General features: G+C 45.9%; 6 protein-coding genes across 7 annotated transcripts in view; 3 read left to right on the top strand and 3 right to left on the bottom strand.

Annotated features, from left to right (window-relative positions):
• LOC117893056 overlaps window positions 1-9,983 on the bottom strand; it is a 57,946-nt gene extending 47,963 nt beyond the window's left edge. Inside the window, exon 1 of the mRNA XM_034799448.1 lies at window positions 9,732-9,983. The gene's annotated coding sequence lies outside the window, so the exon portion shown is untranslated. The remainder of the gene's footprint in view (window positions 1-9,731) is intronic.
• LOC117893062 (UDP-glucose 6-dehydrogenase) lies at window positions 1,845-17,588 on the bottom strand. Of its 2 annotated transcripts, XM_034799464.1 has the most exons (4): window positions 17,311-17,588; window positions 15,239-15,377; window positions 14,029-15,177; window positions 1,845-1,864 (listed from the first exon to the last, which is right to left on the bottom strand). In XM_034799464.1, the coding sequence occupies exons 1-3, from the start codon at window positions 17,458-17,460 to the stop codon at window positions 14,036-14,038; spliced, it is 1,431 nt and encodes a 476-aa protein (XP_034655355.1). In that variant the 5' UTR covers window positions 17,461-17,588; the 3' UTR covers window positions 1,845-1,864; window positions 14,029-14,035. The 2 variants fall into 2 exon arrangements, with proteins under 2 accessions (XP_034655355.1, XP_034655354.1); XM_034799463.1 differs by lacking the exon at window positions 1,845-1,864 and having other exon boundaries at window positions 13,702-15,177; window positions 17,311-17,587.
• LOC117893066 (transcription factor Adf-1) lies at window positions 10,335-11,348 on the top strand. The gene is made up of 3 exons (XM_034799473.1): window positions 10,335-10,415; window positions 10,483-10,744; window positions 10,801-11,348. Exons 2-3 carry the CDS (start codon window positions 10,573-10,575, stop codon window positions 11,310-11,312), a joined length of 684 nt encoding a protein of 227 aa, XP_034655364.1. The 5' UTR covers window positions 10,335-10,415; window positions 10,483-10,572; the 3' UTR covers window positions 11,313-11,348.
• Window positions 11,297-12,463, bottom strand: LOC117893065 (ubiquinol-cytochrome-c reductase complex assembly factor 1). Its single transcript, XM_034799472.1, has 4 exons — window positions 12,308-12,463; window positions 12,001-12,186; window positions 11,689-11,940; window positions 11,297-11,630 (listed from the first exon to the last, which is right to left on the bottom strand). Exons 1-4 carry the CDS (start codon window positions 12,362-12,364, stop codon window positions 11,349-11,351), a joined length of 777 nt encoding a protein of 258 aa, XP_034655363.1. The 5' UTR covers window positions 12,365-12,463; the 3' UTR covers window positions 11,297-11,348.
• Window positions 12,527-13,756, top strand: LOC117893064 (SURF1-like protein). Its single transcript, XM_034799471.1, has 4 exons — window positions 12,527-12,775; window positions 12,834-12,955; window positions 13,012-13,206; window positions 13,262-13,756. The coding sequence occupies exons 1-4, from the start codon at window positions 12,584-12,586 to the stop codon at window positions 13,644-13,646; spliced, it is 894 nt and encodes a 297-aa protein (XP_034655362.1). The 5' UTR covers window positions 12,527-12,583; the 3' UTR covers window positions 13,647-13,756.
• A 919-nt stretch (window positions 17,589-18,507) lies between the features above and the next one.
• Window positions 18,508-21,026, top strand: LOC117894741 (cilia- and flagella-associated protein 52). The gene is made up of 5 exons (XM_034801940.1): window positions 18,508-18,958; window positions 19,014-19,718; window positions 19,778-20,007; window positions 20,059-20,275; window positions 20,327-21,026. Exons 1-5 carry the CDS (start codon window positions 18,537-18,539, stop codon window positions 20,973-20,975), a joined length of 2,223 nt encoding a protein of 740 aa, XP_034657831.1. The 5' UTR covers window positions 18,508-18,536; the 3' UTR covers window positions 20,976-21,026.
• Window positions 21,027-21,381: the final 355 nt, after the last annotated feature.

Here is a 21,381-nt window from a genome sequence, read left to right as displayed (position 1 = left end):
ATTCCACAGAAACAGATGCAACATCCCAGAGAAAGAATAAACAACAGAAAGAGACTGCATCCTACAGAGAGACAGAGAGAGAGAGAGAGTGCGCGAGGGAGAGTGCAGCTTCGGAGAGAGCTGGCAGAAAGCTTGCTCGCTCTCTGACCATAAAAAAAACATAAAACACAAAAGGCAATGGCCTTCGTAGATGGATGGATGATGCTATAGAGATTTCCATGCCGTGGAAAGTCAAAGCCACAGGCAAAACGGAACTCCTGTTTGCTGGCAACGTTTACATCGGTCCTAGGTCCGGGTTTTCACCCAACAAAAATAAGTGACACAGAGAGTGGCATAAAATCAAATGCAAATGTTAACTGAAAATTGAATCAACTTTTTTGGTAGACAGGCGGATAGAGAGGAGCGCAAAGCTGCTTGGAAACACAGGAAATAGCAGCACAAAAAACCACCGTAGGGATAAAATCAGAACAGACCCAACAGCCACAGGCCGCAAGAACAACAACAATAAAAAGTTAGGGACTACGAGGAAACAGATTCAAAATCAACTCTGGACAGAACCCAAAAAAAAAACCCCACTCGGAAATACATGAAGTGCACCCAAAACGCCCCAACGGGGGGATAGACAGAACCTCCTCCGTTACATCGACAGCAAAAAAAAGCCAAAACTTTAAAGTTAATTTGGGGGATAGAACCAACAGCAGAGCAACCCAACAAAAAGGTCAAAAAAGAGGATTACAGCCGCAAAATGCGCGGATCCCTCCACAGCAACAACAAAAACAGTGTTGAAACATAATTCTCTGCGGGTTAAATGAAACAATAAAAAACCGCAATAAAAGTATAAACAAGTGTTTTGATTGCTATATTTAATCTTTCGAGCTAAAGAAAAAACAACAGAAAAAGAGCTGACAAATAAATAAATATAAAAAAGAAATTAAAATGTCATAAAAGAAAACAAAACGAAAATATGCATGAAAAATAATGAAAAATGTGGAGGCATGACCGAAAGTCTTGACACTGTGATGATACCCATTATCCCCTGCCCCGACCGTTCGTTTGCCACGGTCCGGGTCCGGTCCGTTCCGTTCCGTTACGTTCCTGTTCCACCTCGACCTCCGTGACGTTTGTGACAAATGACGACAAATGCGTGGTAGACATTTGGTCGCCACGAAGAGGGGGGCCCTGGCCCTGTCCCCTTTCATCAGATGAAAGCGAAATGAGGAAAAGAAGAAAAAAAAATTCCACACCCCAATTCTTCACTCTTCATTCCCCACTACCCACACAAGTGAGAGCGTGACAAAAGAAAACTAAATAAAAATTTTTAAAAAACAAATACAAAACCCGTTAAAGCGTGGCGGTACGGTATGGAATTTAACGCCTGAAACGAGAGAAAAAACACCCGCACACACATTTGTTTCAGGTGATTCTCTGCATTTTCTTGGTTAATTCAACTTTTTGTTAGCTTAAGACCTTCTTCTTTTTGCTAAGATATGTGACAAATTCCACATTTTGTAATTTCCTATAACGATCGTGTAATGAACGTGTTCGAGAGATAGCAAAATGGTAGAAGATAATAGTAGATTTCCCACTTGTCTTCAACGCGGAACACGATTTGATTTCGCTAATGGCAGTTGCTCTCTAAAGTGTATTCTTATCAAAGGCAACACTGAGATAGGAAAGGTCTACTCGAAATTTACCCGAATTCTACAAAAATAAAACGAACAGAAAAAGGAACAAATTTAAACGTTTTCCCGTACACCAATCCGTTTGGCATTCCCTCCATTTCATTGGCTTACAAAATACTCTGCATATTTACATATGGATTCCCTCCACAAATCGGTAATCGTTTTCCCCTCCAACAGTTCGTTCAAACATCTCCATTTACACAAGACTTTAAACCATTTTAGCCTCCCAGTCCACACACTCAGCACCAGCTACGAGTAGAAACCCCAGCTAAAGCTCAGACTAAGTGGAGTCTATCCCCCCATATCCCATATCAAAGTTCAACGTTTGTTTGACTTTGAACTTCTAGGGCTTTTTACCTTTTGGAATATTTCATAATATCCCAGAGTGTCGGGGGAGAGAGAGGGTGCAGGTTGGATGGGAAGTTTTCTTTTTCCTTTTTACCTGACACTTGCATACATTTGCTTGCCTTCTGCTTTTCTGCCATATTTTCCTTCTGCCTTTTTCTTCGGAAAAACCAATCCAACAAATCCGCTTAGAGGCGGAGTCGAGTCATCTCCCACAAGGTCTGCACGCTGCCACTTGCACTCCCGCTGCCCCGCTGCCTTCCGACACTCAAAAGTCAAGTGCAGTCGAAACATTTAAGAAAAACGCAAAAAGAAAAACGCTGCTGGATTTCCCAAGCTTCCACCCCAACCCAGCGTTCCCTTGTTCGAAATTGCACTTGCAATTGCAGCATTTTCCTCACTTATGCAATTCTCGTGATAGTCACGATGTCTAGAACTGAACTTGGAACAAAAGTTGGAGCTTGGATTCTCCCTCTGATCGCTTCTCGCCACTCCTCTGAGCTCTCTCTTATCAGCCGCCGATTCACACCAATTATAAATCAATTTATGCATTATACGAGTAGTAATCACTGCCTCTGTCTCTCTCCCTCTAGACAGAAGTGTGATTTGATTTCAATTGCCTTATCAAAGTTCTAATTCGATTTATCTTTTTTATTCCTTTCATGAATTAGTTTTCACATCATAATTTCATGAGCATTTCTATTGTTTAAATGGAGATCATAATTCCCTATATTCTGATTCCAAAAATGTCATTTATTTATGCATATTTATTTGTGATTGTCATCCGCTTTTGTTTATTTGTTTGCTTTTAATTGGATTCTCAGCTGCAGGCAAACAAACAGAACAAACATTTGAGTTGACAGACGACAGACGACATTCAGCGTTGATTGAATAGTCAGTCGTCTGGCCAAATAATACACTATATACAATACAATACATCATATATTCCATTGTACATAAGAGTGTGTTGTGTGTGGTGCATTATGAAAGGTTCATTTTCGGATGTGGAGCACTCGAAAAACTGCTGCAAATGCGGGGGGCAGGCACACAACACACACAAGCCGAAGTTCAAGGAACTTTTAAACGAATTGTTCTTGATTTCAATGTACTGTCGGCGTGGGTGGGGGATTATGATGAAATTTAAACATAAATTAAATGATATGTTTGTAAATTATATAAAATAATATGATCTTGGTGGCACTGAAGGGAAATTTTCTACATCTAAAGCACAAAAAGCGTTGATTTGATAGGTTTGAAAGTTTCCAAATAGAACTTGTCCTTAAATCCCCCTACCATTTCCATTTTCCAATCTCTAAATTAAATTATCTTTCATCTGGCCCTATAGCTGGCAATCCCTTGAGGTAATATTTCATTTTATAAGAGTAAATCCTTCTCTGACAGTTCCAAATGTTCCAATTTCCATTTCGCCCTGCAGCATGATGCGATAATGAGCTTCTCCACATCTGGTTGAAACCTTCAGTTCCCCCCAGCACATTTCCCCCTGCCATTGGGGGGATTCCTGCTGCCACATTTCTAGTCCTCGAAATCTGTCTGCTGCTGCTGCTGCTGGTTCTCCTTCAGGCTTCAGGCAAATTATTGATTTATGGCCACGCGTCGCCTGTCATTCCTCAAGATACGAGGCAGACGAGTGCAAGAGGCAGCAGTTGCATTCAATTTGAAGTTGCAACTGGAGGAAGGTGAGGCAGGGGAGGCAGGGGAGGCAGAAGGCGTGACAAATACGAAAAGAAAAAAGAAGAAGAAGGAAAAGAGAAGACAAAAGACAGAGCCGCGAATAAGAGTAGAAAGAATCAAAAGTTGAGTCAACTTTAAGTAGGAGACTTCCACTTCCACACCTCGTGAGTGGTTCTCTCTCTCTCTCTGTCTGAGCTCTCACTTCCCTCTTCGCACTTCCCCACTCTCCCACTTGCCTGCTGCATTCTCAGGGTTCTTCTTATTGGGATTTGCCCTTGCCATCTTCGTCGCTTACTGTACTTTTCCGTGAAGCTGCAAATGCAACGGAAGGAAGCCACAAGGAGAAGCAACCCTTAGAAATGCAATCCTGCCAGCAGCTTAAAGCCAAAAGGATGCATAACCCAAGAGAGAGAGCGAGTGAGAGAGAGACACACTGAAGAGTAAACGAGAGAGGGGAAGGATAAAAGCAAGTGCAGAAAAAACACCGGTAAATGCAAGGAAAAAGGAAATCGAATGAAGCAACCAGCAAAAAGCCAAAACAGAGAGAAAACAAGGATGAGCGGATGAGTGTCCACAACTGTAAAAACTTTACCCGCATGTACTACCCACACCCTCTTTTGTCACCTCTCTTTTTCCACTCTTTTTCTATACGTTTATCTGATAAATTGTCAAACACTTTTTCTTGTACTTCTTTTTTTGATAACAAAAAATCACAAAAAAAAACAGCATGGAAAAATTCAATGAAACAAAAGTTTCATCCACCCGATATTTCCGTCCTCAAATCAACCCAACCCCACCACACATAAAGGGACTACCGCATACCCCTACCTACCCTTCACACACATGAGCGAACACTCCTCCCTGCGAGCCTTCTCAGGGGGGACAATCCCCTTTCCAAACAAACGCCAATAAGTGGAGTCCGAAAATTCAACATTTTCAAAGCTCAAAAATTGACAGGGGAATTATGTTTATTTTTAATCTGGCTAATATACACATCTGGGGGGACAGGCTAATTTTGACCCCAAAAAATGGGGTCAACTGGCACAGCGAGGGTTGTGCCCACAGACAGAAACCAGTGTCAGGCAGGAGGACAAGGGACTGTCCCTAAATTAGCTTAATTAAGCAGCCATAAAGTTATAAACAGAAAGACAGACAGACGGCACCACCACATTGCGTGATAGAAGCAGAGGATGGAAGAGGTTCTGTTTAGAGGCGCTAAAAGGGGGGCGCACGGGTGAGTCTGCTGTCGAAGAGACCTTCTATGAGAACAAACCTTGAAGGTGACGATGGATGGTGCAATTTACATTGTTAACTCTACGAGTGCGACTGGCAGACAAGTCATGCAACTGCCATTCTTTTGCCACATTCTGTTATTGCCTCATTTCGTGGTGCAAATGCTGCATTTGGAAGGTGGCTTTGGATTACACAATTACAGCAGCAGCCGCTCATTGTCTTCCAGAGGGAGAGGGGGTTAAGAGCTCTCTCTATGAGATGTGGCTTAAACAAATGTATGTTAATGCCGAAGCGACACATAATGCCTGCTGCAGGCGCATATCGATCGCAGGCGGAGCGGCTGAGTGGCTAAGAGAGCACGAGGAGTATGGGGAGGAGGAATGTGCCTCGGAGGAGTGGTGCCCTCAAGTGGTGCAGTGCCCCGCCCACCCCACAACACACAAGTGGCAGCCAGCAGCCAGCAGCCGGCTGCTGCATGGTGCATGCTCTGTGGTTTATGTTATGTGATTTGAAAGCTCCCTTGCAGCATGTTTTACTTCAATGTTTTACTCCGTTTCTTGCTTTTGTTTTGCGCCCGTGGGCTACGAAAAAAAAACAAAAAACATTTCAAGTTGTACAACCCAGGGAGTTTTTCTAGTGTACAAGAGTGGCCCCAAAAGTGGTTGTCCGACGACCATGGGGCACCATAACGAGACGAGACAGAGAGTGGTGGCTGGGGGAGGTACTGCAGCTGTGGGTTCATGTATCATTAACTTTTATGCATAACTGTAATCAAGTAAGAGTATTCCTCTGTCATTTCTTTGGAAAGAATTCTTGTTGGAACACAAAATGTTGCTTCAAAATTCTGTTGAAGTTTTTTCAGAAGCAAACAATACATTTGTTAGAAATTTAGTTCCAAAAATATATCATTCATCACTTAAAGATATTTCAGCTGATTAATTTAGGAAACTTCCTACTAATCCCACTTTAAATTCTAAAAATAGCATCCCTAATCATTCCACAAGTAATTGAAGACAAAGATTTGATTAATTTCATTCACAGTTTCAAGTCTTTCCTGCTATTTTCTTGCTGCTAAAATGAACTGCAATCAGGAGAGGTTCAGTGAACTCATGTGCAAAGATCAAATTAAAACTAAACCACAAATGTTCCCATTAAAGTCTCGCTATTCTTTAAACAATAAAGAACAAGCAAAAACAACTAAAAACCCGAAATGGCCTTAGGCCATGAATTTGGGGGGAATCGTGATCATTGATCACCCGAAAGACCACTAAAGCCACGCACAATTCCGAGATTCCTTATATGGAGAATCTCCACAACAGAAGCAGCAGCAGCAGCCGCAGCAGAAATGAGATAACAGATGAATAAATAAGAGCGACATTTTGCGCACATGTGTGAGTGGAGAGGGGAGACCCAAGACCCAAACGGCAACGGTTATTATAGCCTATTGCCATTACGATTGTTTCCAGTTTATGGGTTTCCATTGAAAAGCTAAGCGAAAATGCCAGTCAGTCCAGATCCCAAGATCAGAGGCGAGCAACCCCAGAGAGAGAGAAAGAGAGGGAGAGCGAGTCAAGTCGTGTGCTAAGCTTGCGCCAAATCAAGTGACGTAACAGTGGATAAAGAAGAGAGAGAGGGTGGGGAGAGGATAGGCAGATATCGGATCATTGCCTAAACTTGATTTCAACAGCTGCGCGTGGGCCACCGAAAACAGAGACAAAACAATTTAGAATGCCATTAAATTTGCTCTACCAACTATTGGATACCCTTTGATGCTAAAGAATAAAGACTGATGTGAATGAAAATCATTTTTAAAATAAGAATAAATAATCGTATTGCTTTTTATTGATAGTCAATCGCATCCCACTAGAATGCAAAGGAACTCTTCTACCAGAAACTCATAGATTCCACTACTTGTCACAGCCTTCCCCTAAAACACATCAAATCCATAGTACTCACCACCAGGGTACAAAACAAAAACAAGAGCTTTGGCGAGAGATCTGCAATCTCGATTTCGTTTGAAACAGCGGACCGGAGCAGAGACCGAAGCCAAGCCGAGCGGATCTGTGACCTAAACAACTATTTACGAATCGCGAACATTTGTTGTTGGCTGTCGCCGCCTGCATTGCAAAAGCTTTTCCATAAATAATGCGAAAAATGTGAAACAATAAATTCAAGGCGCAGCGCATAAAAATGGGCATAAAAGCTATTAGCATATAAAGTTGAGTTTTGGTTCGAAAATTAACGCATTTAAATGTACAATCTGTCAACCGAATAGGATTCGATTTTATGTGTTTTCGTTAATTAAGAATAATTTGCTCAATAATTTGTGAGTGTGTGTGAGTGCGCATTTGACTAATTAATGTTATGTAAATGAAGCGAGCGTGGGCAAAAGTTGTATGTTTGAATGAAACGTGGAACAAAAGTTGAGTGGATTTTACGAGTTTTAAAGTCGGCAACAAATTGACGATACGATGGGATTATTGTGTGCAGGCATCTTAAAATTCCAAGATTTAAGGGCATAAACTATAAATAAACAGAGGAAAAGATCTCATAAAGTAAGGAAAAAGAATGACTCCAGCTCCATTTTGCTGCATTTTCAGAGTCATCATCCATATGGAAAAAAGTCATTCCGTGTTCTCCTTATGAGTTGCAAGAAATCAGTATACACTCTTAATGTTGCTCACGCGTTATTATCGATCTCCCCTTGAGAAAACTAATATTCTCCATTTGACTGCCAGTCGCCCCTGCTCTCTACCCTCTAATCCCCTTCATCTGGCTTTCTTTCTTGGATCAGTACCCACTTGCACTCATCCCCACACCCTAAATCGCTCACCATCACTCTCTGACTTCAAGCGAAAATGCAACTGTTTCTGCAAGGCAAAGAAGGAAGGCAGCAGCAGATTGAGAGGGAGGAGAGGACGGAGAAGCAGGCAGCAGCAGGAGAAAGAGGAGATGGAAACAAGGAGCAGTAGCAGCAGCAGCAGAACAAAAACAGAGTAAAGTCATTGAAAGAGGGTGGAACAAAAGGTGGAGGGGGAGTAAGAGGAGCAGCAGAGTAAAGCCATTGAAATAATATACCGCTTTTGTAACCAGAAATTCCGCAACTAAAAATAAACAAATGAGAAGAAGCTCAAGCGCACGCGACGCGTCCCACACACCAGAAAGAGTGAGGGGGGCCCGGGTGAAATGTTATCCAAGAGAAGCAACAAAAGAAGGAGACGAAGGCAGCAATAAAAGAACAGCAAAAGAACAAGAACAATTGTGTTGTTGTGTGGCCTCCGCAGCAATGAAAACAGAGTTGCCAGCAATATTTTTTTTATTGAGGAAATAGCGCAAATGGAATCGAATGATGCAAGGGGTGGGGGAGAGATTTTTGCATATTTGCATAAATGGCGGCCATTGCAAAACAATTACGGATAAAAAGTAGCGATAAATGAGAACCCAGACGGGCAATAGCAACAACAACAGCAACAGCAACGATAGCCGACTTATCACAGAGAACGAACCCACTCGCACATACAGAACCTAAGACAACAGCAAAGAAAACTAAAAGTCATTTGCCTCTTGTTTTGCTTGATTTCTTTTTGCACATTTCTGTGCTCGCCCAAGGTATAGTAGTGTGGGGTGCAACAATATTATATTTGCCTTGCAGAAAAATCATGTTTTGGAGTGCATAAAACCAGCTGGAGAGTGTCAAAATCAAAAATCGGGACTACCTCACCCAAATTTCATTCACCTTGTGCCAACACATTCTCTTTTAGTGCAGTTTACCGATCAGCAACGGTTCTTTGCCATGGTATTTCCTGCTCACTTGCACCTACACACACACACACACACACACACAATCGCATACGCTCACAAGGGCCTCCAAAAGCTTGCACCGAAACCCGTTTTCGTTTTTGCGAGTTATTAAAAGACATAAAAAGGAGCCAATGCCAGATGGAGAGCCGTTTAACTGTTAAATGTGCTTGTGGTCAGGTTTGCCAGGTGTTTCGGTCTTTTGGCCAGCTGGTGGTTGGCCTTTTTTGTTGGTTTAAGAAGTGAAATATTGCAAATTAGAATTTCGGTGTTTTACAGCTTTGCTTCTGCGCATTGCAGTGGACAGGGACAGACAACACACACACTCACACATGAACATATGTACATATACGCCACCCCCTTGCACACCTCAGCTGCTGCGGTGCACAAAAATGCCGCTAGCCGAGTGCCAGGTCGGCGGCGGCGGCGTCGTCGGCTTTTCCTTGCAATTTATTTTTATCATATTTCTGCTTAAAAATCAACAATAAGATTGGTGTGGCACCTCTCCCCCTGTCACATTCACATTTACCACTCTTCACTTCTCCTCCTTCATCGTTCCTCTTCCTGCTTATTGTTTTTGTTTGTATGTGTTTTTTGCGTATCACTCTATGTGTTCTGTTCTTTCGACTCCGGCGCAGCTTCGTTTTAGTTCGCTCTCTCGCTCTATTATACAGCAGCCGCAAGCCACCTTTTTCTCCTCTTTCCTTTTTTATTAAATTTCTTTGCGCAAAAGGAGTGGCGTCCAGGATTTTGCTATTCCCACTATCACACACACCCACAAACACACACACACACTCAGAGGCATATGCAAAAGATGAGAATGTAAGCGTCGGCGTCTCGCACTTTAAATGCGTTTTCCTTCATTCCTCTTATTACATATTTTTGTACATCATTTTTCCGGCACTTTTTGTATTACTCTTTGCGCGCTGCTTTACACTTGTTTCGGGGGTAGGGTGGACTCTTAAAGGGAATTTCCATTACCTTTTTGCGATATTTAACTATTTTTTCGCACACTCAAATCCTTTTTCATTTAAAAATCGCGCCCCGGACACTTTTTTAATTAAAAACTCGACGATACGACGCACGCGGTTTACGTTGTTTCACGCTATATGCACTTACTTTTGATATATTATTTTGCTATATCAATATGGATATTTTTCGGGATATTCAACGGACTTTTCTGAATTCAGAAAAAAATTCGGCACAGCCCCGTTGTTTCGTGGTGGTTCGCGGCGTAAGTGTGACCGTAGGAGCTCTTGATCAAATATACCTGACAACCCTCAAAAATGTACCAAAATATACCTTCTAATTTTTAAAATATACCGTAAATATAATGAATGCTAAATCATTTTACTCGATTTTGATATTCTATTTGATATTACTATCTTGCAAAGCCTTTTAACACTGAAACAATAATTAAATCCGATTGATGAATCGCTTTTTCTTATTATAAAACTTCTTTTTATTGGATTGCATACCCTGTGACCTTATATTTTACAAAATTTTGCTTGCAATCATCCGACTCATTCTGCGTTTCAAATGTGAGCACATTGCGATGTATGGACAGCTGCTTTAATCGGCTCACCTTGTTGTTCTAACTCACCTTGTGGGTTATTCTTTGAAACAATTTTGCTTAAACAAATTTTAAAAGATATTCCAATAGCTGTGAGTGCCTCAAACAAGCCAATCTTGTGGAAAATTAATCCATTTATCGTATGCAACTATTTCCCAGTGCTCTAGCAACAAAAACAGCAGCAACAATCCATCTCGGGCCGCAGGAAATGTAAACAACAGAATCTAACCTTCCGTACTGCACAAATTTATGTTTACAATGCGGACCAGCTACAAGAGAAATCGTCCCTTCGACTTTAAGCTAATTGATCTCGTTGAGCCCCATCCGGTGCTCTACAGGCGCACGGGTCTCTCGACCTACGATGCCATGAAGACCAAAACGGATATTTGGACGCAAATAGCAAAGATCATGGGCTGCGAAGGTAAATGCAAAGATTTCCCACCGACATACCACATTTAAGGCAATTCCTATACACAGTTGACTTTTGCCTGATGCGCTGGAACAATCTGCACTATCAGTTTCGCAAGGAATTTCGGCGGGCGGACACCACGGGCTCCAGCTGGCCGTACCTCGAACGGCTGCGCTTTCTGGCCAACATTCGAGCGAGTGGCGCGAAGAGCAAAGTCAAGGCTGCAGCGGCCACACCAGCGCCAGGCCAAGCGACTGAGACACCCACCGTGGCGTGGGAGGGGTACAACGATGGCAGCGGCATAGAGCTGGAAAATGCGTTCATCATCGAAGAAATCATTGAGGAGGTGGAGGGCAGCGATGAGATCATGCACGAGGAGATCATCTACGAGGATGTAGAGGAGCCAAAGCCACAGAACAGCAGCACGGAAACTCAAAATTATTTCCTCAAAATGGACGAGATCCTCGAGCAGCTGAAGGAGCCGCAGCGCCAGCGAGCCGAGCGCCGGATCATGGCCTTCCTGCTCAAGTGTCAGCTGTGCGCGCTGCACAATCAGTCCGTGGATGATTTGGTTATTTAGTTTATAAGCAAAAATAGAACAGAGAAAACACTAAAATTACACCTTGCACTTGTCGAGGTCCAGCCAGGCCACCTTGGGCTTTGTGATGAACTGTTCGCGCGGCAGACTGTCCAGCATGACGGCCTGCTGGCGCACGTATTTAACGAGCCGCTCGATGTGCGCGTAGTCGTCGCAGTTCATCTCGAAGAAGCGTCGCCACAGGGCGCCGGCCAGCACGCGATCGTCGGACATGATGCCCTCGTCGTAGGCAATGAGCGCGGCTTGAAATTGCTCCGACAGCGTCTCAATTTGTTGCCTTGTGCGTGAGGGATTGTGTGCCTGCAAGGGATGACAGTAAGCAAGAGTTTACGTAGCTTTGGCGCGTCCTCGGACTCACCCCCAACTTCTTGGCACGCGTGTTGACATCGCCCCACATGGCCTCCACGATGCAGTTGCGCAGAAAGCGTCCATCTTCGCCCGTCTCGGAGCCCTCGGCCATGGAGCGCATCAGCAGCAGCCAGACGTGCAGCTCTGTGACCAGGAACCACGAGTTGAACGTGTTGGGCAGACTGAAGTCACGAAAAAAAGCCACATAATTGATCTTATCCGCCACGCTCTCGTACAGCAGATGACTGGTGACCTTGAGACGCTGCAGGGGGAACAAAGGGAAGCATAATTATGGGTCCACAAGAGCGTCGAGTCCACCTACCGCCTTTGTGTTGGGTGTGAAGCCAACTTTGTTGAGCACCCGCTTCAGAATTCCATCGTCTGCTGGTGTCTCCGGTGTCGTCGCTGGCTTTGCTTTGTCCGCGGCACTGTCCACGACTCGCGCGGATGAGCACAGGCGACAGGGCTGTGCATAGACGAGCGCAAGAGCTGCAGTCTGCTGACCAACCTGCGTAATAACAAGAAACGCAACTTATTACTCGTCGTGTGTTTATATAAGACTTGCATGGCAGTGCATCAAAATGAATGTTTTATGAATAAATAAGGGAGCTTCACGTATTTTGTCTTACCAAGTGGATTCTGGATATGCCGGTGGCCAACCTAGCCACTGCCCGTGTGCACTGCATAGTTAAAATTCTCTTAAATTTATTAAAACAAATTCGTTGATACAAAAATATCTATGGCACGCCGCAGCAGCCACAAAACAGCTGTTCGAACGGTGCTGCCAACTGGCTGGCAATAAGCCACAGAACAGTTGTTCGCATGGTGCTGCCAACTCGCTAGTTATAAGTTGCGTTTGCTGGAATTTGTTGTAAATAAATTTAAATTAAAATAAATAGCAAAATATGCTGCGTTTAAGTACACAAATGTGCCGGCAAGGTGTCTGGGCATTGTCGCGGCTGCCCAGCAGCAGAAATGCACTACAAACGGTCACCAGAAAGATGACACAACAGCGGGCGCCGGCAGACTGGACCACAAGCATTCGCACAGAGCCCAAGGAAAAGGACAAGATTACAGCTCTTGGCTGGTTTCTGCTGGTGGGTTTGGAATTTTAGACTTTCAAAAATAATACTCTTACTAATCTCTCTACTCCAGCTCATACCCGCCACCACATTTGGCCTGGGCTGCTGGCAGGTGAAGCGCAAGATCTGGAAGGAGCAGCTAATAAAGGATCTGCACGAGCAGCTGAACATGGCAGCAGTAGAACTGCCCGAAAAGTATACACCCCACACATATTCCATGTGTAAAAACTTCTAAATTGCATTCTTTGCAGTCTCGCTGACTTGTCACACATGGAATATCGCCTGGTGAAGGTGCGCGGACGCTTCCTGCACGACAAGGAGATGCGCATGGGGCCGCGTTCGCTCATACGTCCCGATGGTGGGGAGACACAGGGCGGTCTATTCTCCCAGCGTGATGCTGGCAATGGTTACTTGATTGTGACACCCTTTCAGCTGTCGAACAGGGAGTAAGTAGAGCTCAGCGCTAGCTTCGATGGAGCTTCATCCTCCTCCTCATTCCAGTGACATTGTGCTGATAAATCGCGGTTGGGTGTCCCGCAAGCATGTGGATCCGGAAACGCGCGCCCTCGCCCAACCCCGAACGGAGGTGGAGCTCACGGCTGTGGTGCGTCAGGGTGAGGCGCGTCCACAGTTCACGCCCGACCACAAGAGCGCCAATATGTATCTGTATCGGGATCTGCCACGCATGTGCGGGTCCAGCGGCGCGGCACACGTCTTCCTGGATGCCGTCTACGATCCGCAGGCGATGAGTGGCGGACCCATTGGTGGCCAGACGCGTGTGACACTGCGCAACGATCACATGTCGTATTTGGTGACATGGTTCAGCCTGTCGGCAGCCACCTCCTTCCTGTGGTACCGCCAGATTGTCAAGCGTTTGGCCTTCTAAGAGGGAAGGAAGGAACGAGCCTTTTGTTGTTATTATTTGTATAAAATTTACATGCTCTCGTGTAAATGCTTTGCCTTTTTAATGAGCCATATACAGCTAATGTGCTTATGCTTGTAGGATTTAAATATTGCAACTGGCGAACCTCGAAGTGGGGGGGCTAATAGGAATACAAATACGGTTCAAGGGTGAGTGCCTAAAGGGGCACCTACCAGCTACCCTTTTGGGCGGAATACTTTGACTACACAAAAAACGAACAAACACAAAAGGAGTCTAGATACAGATATGGATATGGTTAGGGGGTTTACGGGATATTTACAAATTAGTCGCGTAAATACTGGAAACTTTAAGTGTAAATGCCATAGAGCCGCCTCCTGCCGCGTGCCTCGTGCCTACAGCTGCGGCACAATGCCCCAGGAGCGTAGCAGGCCCGACCGCTGATACTTTTTGCCAATGGTCTGCACATGGAACCCGATCTGATGCAGTCGCTCGTGGTCGAGGATCTTGCGTCCGTCAAAGATGTAAGCCGGCTTCATCATCGACTGATAGATGCGCTGGAAATCCAAGTCCACAAACTCATCCCACTCCGTGCAGATGACGAGGGCGTGCGTGGCACGCACAGCGCTGTACGGATCGCTGTGGATTTGCACCGCTTTCTTCACGTTCTCGGGCGACTCGGTGACGCTGGGATGCGTCAGGTCATCGATGATCTGCTCGGGCTCCACCTTGGGGTCGTAAATGTCCAGCTTGGCGCCCTCCTCGAGCAGCGTCTGGCAGACGGTTATGGCCGCCGTTTCGCGCGTGTCGCCCGTGTTCTTCTTGAAGGCAAAGCCCAGGATGGCAATCCGCTTGTCCGACACCGTGTTGAACAGACTCTCGATGATCTTCTGCGAGAAGCGACGCTTCTGGTAGTCATTCATGTCGATCACCTGCTGCCAGTAGGCCGCCACCTCCGGCAGATTCAGATTCTCGCAAATGTAAATCAAGTTCAGGATGTCCTTCTGGAAGCAGCTGCCGCCGAAGCCCACCGAGGCCTGCAGGAACTTCGAGCCAATGCGCGAGTCCAGGCCCACGGCACGCGCCACCTCGGACACGTCTGCCCCGGTGGCCTCGCACACCGCCGACAGCGAGTTGATGCTGGAGATGCGCTGCGCGAGGAAGGCATTCGCCGCCAGCTTGGACAGTTCGCTGCTCCACGTGTTCGTTGTGAGAATGTTCTGCTTGGGTATCCAATGCTCGTAGATCCACGACAGCTTGGCCACCGCCTCATGGCCCTCGGTTGTCTCCTCTCCCCCGATCAGCACACGATCCGCGTTCAGCAGATCATTGATGGCCGTGCCCTCCGCCAGGAACTCCGGATTGGAGAGGATATCGTAATGAATGCCCGGCTTCTGGTTTGCCCTGAGTATGTGCATAATGCTCTCCGCCGCGCGCACCGGCACCGTGCTCTTCTCCACCACAATCTTGTTGGATTGCGCGATCTCGGCAATCATTCTCGCTGCACTTTCCACATACTTCAGATCCGCAGCACGTCCTGTGGGGATCGCAAAAGAGAGTGTTAGGTGTGGTTAGTGATTGATCGCTGGAATCGTTACCTTTGCCATTGCCGCAAGTCTTTGTGGGCGTGTTGACCGATATGAAAATGAGGTCCGCCTCCTTGATGGCTGTCTCAATGTCCGTGGAGAAGAACAGATTCACATTGCGGCATTTCTTCACGACCTCATCGAGGCCAGGCTGTGGATAGACAGATGAAAAGAGAAATTTGTAGCATATTTTGTGGTTGCCCTAGTTCTGTGTTGTTCCATGGCTTATAATCCCAGTCACGATTCCCTGCCCGCTGGCTGTTTGGTGACGTTCCACATTTGGCTGCAGATAAGATTAAACACCTTTCTATGCATTCGATTTGTGTGTCTGTTGTGTGTACGTGGAGTTACCTTATCCAATTATGTGAGTTGTACTAGGAAGCCCAACACCCCAGTCAATTCTCTCTTGCTGATTACGTGCTTAAATGGCATTTTCAGCATTTAATTTCTTTCCTCAATGAGAGATCTCACAGCTTATGCAATTCGCTTTCATTCAGCATTTTGAGAACCAGATTTATATTTAGTTCCCGTTCCGGAATGTTCATTGAACTCGGGCATACAGAGATCTCTGGCGCAGAAGCAGAAGCAGGTGTTAATTTTTATTTAGAAATTTCGGACATTATTTTGCTCCACAGTGGCTCTGGCGCTGTGTAAGGAAATGTAGAAATTTCTCTTATCAAAAAGTCATTAGTCTCTTTCTTTCCCGAACTGATAAGTTTTGCGCTTGCTTTTTGCTTGTTTATCTTTTGTTTTTTTTTGCAATGTTGTGGAAAATTAGCAAAATGGGCAAACCGAGGGAATACATGTGTTCCGGCTAAGTGGCAGCGGTGCAACAATGGGCACAAACCAATTGTGCAAATGCAAAAAAAAAGAAATAAAAAAATATTCAAAGGAGGATGTCAATGTCGCTGCATTTGCCAGCATTTGAGATGTTGATGACGTTGCAGCGTTGATGATGCAATTCCACGTTAACTGAATATCAATAAAAAGTAAATAAATAAATAATTGTGTGCGCTAAACGGACCTTGAGGGACAGAGCTAAACGTTGAAGTTTTTACTCATTGTTTGTTATATTTTTATTTTGTTTTCCCCCGCCGCTCTAGAGATCCGCGATAACGTTGATGAACGTTGGGGTACTCGCAATTTGACAATTCCTCAACTAATTTATATTATATTTCCACTGAAGCCGCAGCAGCAGATAGCAGCACCAGCACCAGCACCAATTCCCCACTCTATTCGCGCTTATCTCTGGCCACTCTCTGGGCAAGCCAGCGTAGACTTTTGCTTTACTTTGGTGGAGATAAGAAGCTAAGAGCTCTTTGCGCAAATGAGGGCAGACGGAAGCCGACGGGGCGGAAATGCGACACTAAAGCAGAGTGACTGACTATTTGGGACAACCCAAGGAATTTAAATGCGTTGAGCAGCTCACAGCGTTACGGCTTCAGGGGAGAGAGAGCGGGAGTGAGGAAGAAATTCCTGACCGGCAGCAGCAAGTTTTCGTTCTGCGTAAAATCGATTCCCACGCTCGTTTGCTGCTGCAAATCATTTGGCGAATCATTTTTTTCCCCCATTTATGAATGACTAATGTGGAGAACACACTTGCTGACCATTGACCTTGTTGTTGGGGGCCGCAAGCCGAAGCACCTGTACGTTGGAGTGTGTGTCCAATGCTCAATGCCAGACACACGCACTGGCCAATAGCCCATTCCCATGGAGAGATGATGAGCGCAGGCATACGAATTGTTTTGTATGGAAAGGGAACTGGTTTTTGGGAGGGCACTTGAGCATGAGCGGTATGCGCGGTCAACGACGTGCGTCCGTTCCGTCTCTTCTTCTCGCTGGATCTCGTGTTGCGTTCTCTGATTGATGAATTGTTTGTTTAGGATTAGGCCATAGAAATTCGCTCTCCCTCCCTTCCACTACTCAGCCACAAGGCCAGACAAGGGGCGCGATGAATAAACCAACACACAAACACACACACACTCGTGTACACAAGAATCCGCTATGTAGATACAAGAAACAGGAAGAAGAGGAGCGGGCACGGTGCACAACAAATGCACACACACACAGCACACAAAACTAACCTCGTAAATGGGCAATTTATCCGAATTCCACTGTGCAATGCGCTCCGAACTTTTATCCACAAGGGTTATGACAATGTCGGGACACTTGAGTGCCATTACCGCACATGTCGGACCGCCGACATAGCCAGCCCCAATACAGCAAACCTTCATTTTTGCCGTGATTTTTTTTATATTTTTTTCGTCCCGCGTCTAAACTTTGTGCGGTGTCGCGGGTCGGTAGCGGTATGAACGTTGGAGCTCGGAGCTTTGAGCGTAGCGCGATGAAATGGAAATGAAACAATATTATTATCAAATTATGTGGGGGGCGGGAGGAATTAAAAGTGTGACCGTGGACTTAACGATGGAATATGCCGCATGACCCTCGAACATATACCGAAATATACCATGGTTATTTTCCAAAAATACCACAAATATAATGAATCCTAAATAATTTTACACGATTTTGATATTCCGCTCAATATTAGCTAGTTTTCATGACTAACCTTTAGTGGAATGTTTTTAAATTTAGTTTAAAACTAAAAAGGGCAACCAACAAAAATAGCATAAGCCGTTACATGAGTGGGTATGGAATTTACGCAATTTGACAACTTTTTGCGTATCAGACGGTGTGCATTTGGATACCCTATTTTAGGACGATATACCGTAAATATATACATTGAACTGTTTTTCGTCGTTAAAATATCCCCAAAAGTATATAATACACCGTAAATGGTCACCCTGTAGCGAAACGGTTATGGTATGAATCTTGGAGCTTTGGAGCGAGAGGCACTAACTAGTTGGAACGCGGGTATGACTGACCCTCAGAAAAATACCGAAAAGCTCCTTCTCATATACCGTAAAAGTTCTGATGTAAATTACATTCCGCGTTTTTGATATTCGGTTGCATATTAAAAGATAGTTAGCACACTCAGCACTCTATATATAATTTTATGTGACTGATTAATCAAATTTCTACAAGATTTGTTAAATTGAAGGACTCCTTTTGATAGAATTACTTTTAAAATAAGGTTTCAGCAAAAAAGCTCAACAAAAATGTTAATTTTTGGTACATGGCAACTACACATCAGCTGTTTGTGGGCTTCCAGGCAACGGTTGCCATTTGAATGAATATTTTGAAAAATTAACAATCCCTGAGCCGGCTGTCACAGGCTGTTTATAGCCAAAAAAAGGCCAGACAAGCATTCAAACTAAAAGTATTAGTTGTTAAATATATTTTGTGATACATTATGGAGCAACCCGAGCAGTGCCAGCAGCTAAAGCCGCGTGCAATTTTCGGTATCAACGGCAAGGTGGAGAATGGCGTGCGCCAGCATCCGACTACGGGCGACATTATATTCGCGCTGGGCAACAAAATCGGCATTGCCGATCACAAGAAGAACTCGCAAGAGTTCATTGCGGGCCACACCAACACCATATCGTGCCTGGATGTGAGCAAGAGTGGCAAATACATTGCCTCGGGGCAGATAAATCACATGGGATTCCGCGGCTATGTCATCATTTGGGACTATTATCAGCGCAAGGAGATTTCGCGTCACGATCTGCACAAGGTGAAGGTGCAGGCCATATGCTTCACTGCCGAGGATCGCTTTGTGGTGTCCATTGGCGGCGTGGACGATGGCTCCGTGATTGTCTACGACATGGAATCATTGTAAGTTTGTGGAGGGTCAGCTCTGACACAAATCCCTAATTGTTCCTCCTTGCAGCTCTCCCATTTGCCGGCAGCCTGCTTCGCGTGCCATTTCGGGCAATGCTCTGGGCGTGCGGCCCATGCACAATAATCCATACTTCTTTTTGACTGCCGGCGATCGGCACCTGCGTTTGTGGAGCATTCTGCGGGATCAGAAGAAACTCTACGTCCAGGACGTGCACATGGCCAGCAAGACGCGCGTCTTCTACTGCGCGCGCATCAACAAGAAGGACGAGATCGCCTACCTGGGCACTGGCACGGGGGACATAGTGAAGATCACACTCAATTGCTGCGATCGTGATAATGTCAGTCGACCGGGCACCACCAGCGGCATCTTGGGCGCCTTTGGCACACACAATGCCCGCAAGCCCTCGGGCCGGGACTGCAATCGTTATGTGAATGGTGTCCGCGCTCTGTACATTGTGGACGATGGCCGCTTGCTGATTGGCGCTGGCAATGGCGATGTGGAGCTCGTGGAGGAGCGCACCGATGTGCCGCTCATCAATTTTCGTGATTATCCCGGACCCACCTGGCCGTATCTGCGCGTGCTGAAGACGACACGCGTCTCGGGGCTTATCTCCTCGTTTGTGCGCTCCACCTCGGATTTGTTTTACATTTGCACAGACACCAACGAGATCTACGGACTGACCATTTCCACATGGAAGCTCAAGCTGTTGCGCACATGCCACACGAAGTCCGTTTACAGCATCACATTCCCCAAGTGAGTTGGAGCGTGGCCTCCCTAGGGGTACTTTGTGCTGATTCCATGTCTTTTTCCAGGGCATATGCCGCTGTTTTTGCCACTTCGGGCAAGGAGTGCATTCGCATTTGGTCGTCGGGCCGCAAGCAGGAGCTGCTCCGCATTATGGTCTACAATTTCAACTGCGCCGCCGTGCGCTTCACCCACGACGGCACCAGCATTGTGTCCGTGTGGAACGATGGCATCATACGCGCCTTTACACCCATCACGGGGCGCCTGATCTACGCCATTCCCAATGCTCACAACAAGGGTAAGGCGATGTCCGCTCCATGGAGTACCTAATCCCAGTCCTCCCTTGCAGGCTGCAGCGCTCTGGCTGTGTCCTCCACGGGTCGCCTCATTGTCACCGGCGGCATTGAGGGGCAGGTGCGCGTGTGGAAGATCGATCCGTATCGCCAGTCGCTGCTGGGCGTGCTCAAGGATCACTCGGGACCCATCACATCGCTGGACATTAATCATCTGGACACAGAGGTCATCTCGGCCTGCACCGACGGCTCCTGCGTCATCTGGGACATCAAGTGAGTGTGGGATCGAGGGTTTACTTCGAGATTCTATTACCCTTTTTGCAGCCGCATGACCCGCAAGCAGGTGGTCACCGCCAACACGCAGTTCATGTGCGCCGCTTACTTTCCCACTGGGGTGCAGCTGCTCACCTGTGGCGCCGATGGCAGAATCATCTATTGGATGGTCTACAATGGAGCGATGATACGCGAGCTTACCGCCTCGAAGAAGTCCTCCGTCAACTGCATCTCAATGAACGACACCGGCGACTACTTCATCAGCGTCGGCAGCGATCTGCAGGTGAAGCTTTGGGACTACAACAAGGGCGAGGTGGTGGGCGTGGGCTCCGAGCATGCCTCGTCCGTGATTAGCGCCGCTTACAGTCCGTGCCTCAAGATGTTCGTGACTGGCAGCACCGATGGCTCGCTCATCATTTGGGATGTGCCCCGCGACTTCTGGGGCAGACCCAATCCCCCCGATGCCCCAGCCTACTCGCTGCCCAATGCCACATCGAAGGGCAAACTCAACAATGTTCCCTCTCGCGTGGACTCCGGCTCCAAGGTGCAGGCAAAGGGCGAGAATATCGATGGGCTGCTAAAGGCAACGCCCAAGGACGACATTTGCTGTGTCGAGTGTCCGCCGTGCGCCCAGAAGGAGACGAAGGCCTCCGATCCCTTTGCCGAGTGCAAGATTGTACCCGACGTGAGGAAATGTTGAGTTACAAAAAATATTTAGTTAAGTTATCATTCTGCAATGCAAAAATAAATTCAGTCGTTCTCTGATCTTTCTGTTTTTTCTGTTCCGCGGTAGAAACCGATTAATTTAATCGGTGACTGTGGCAGCGCTGAGGTAGCGCTTATTTCATAAACATTTAATAAAAGGGAGTTCTCAAAAGTATCAAATCTTGTGGAGAATTAATTCATCTGTCGGTTAAAATTATACAACAAGTTCTGAGTGTCCAAGCTAGCTAGTAATATTAAACGGAATATCAGAATCGGAAAATATGAATATCGATTATGAAAGCGATCGATTAACCCGTGGTCGATCAGCCCCTCTCCTGTCAATTTACGCACGAAAATTATGAAACTTGAATAATTCAAGATCAGTTCAGGGGAAAATATCA

This window comes from Drosophila subobscura, chromosome J (assembly GCF_008121235.1).
Source record: "Drosophila subobscura isolate 14011-0131.10 chromosome J, UCBerk_Dsub_1.0, whole genome shotgun sequence".
Taxonomy (NCBI): domain Eukaryota; kingdom Metazoa; phylum Arthropoda; class Insecta; order Diptera; family Drosophilidae; genus Drosophila; species Drosophila subobscura.
Note: the sequence above shows the minus strand (reverse complement) of the source record. Positions and strands in the feature narration are given on the sequence as shown.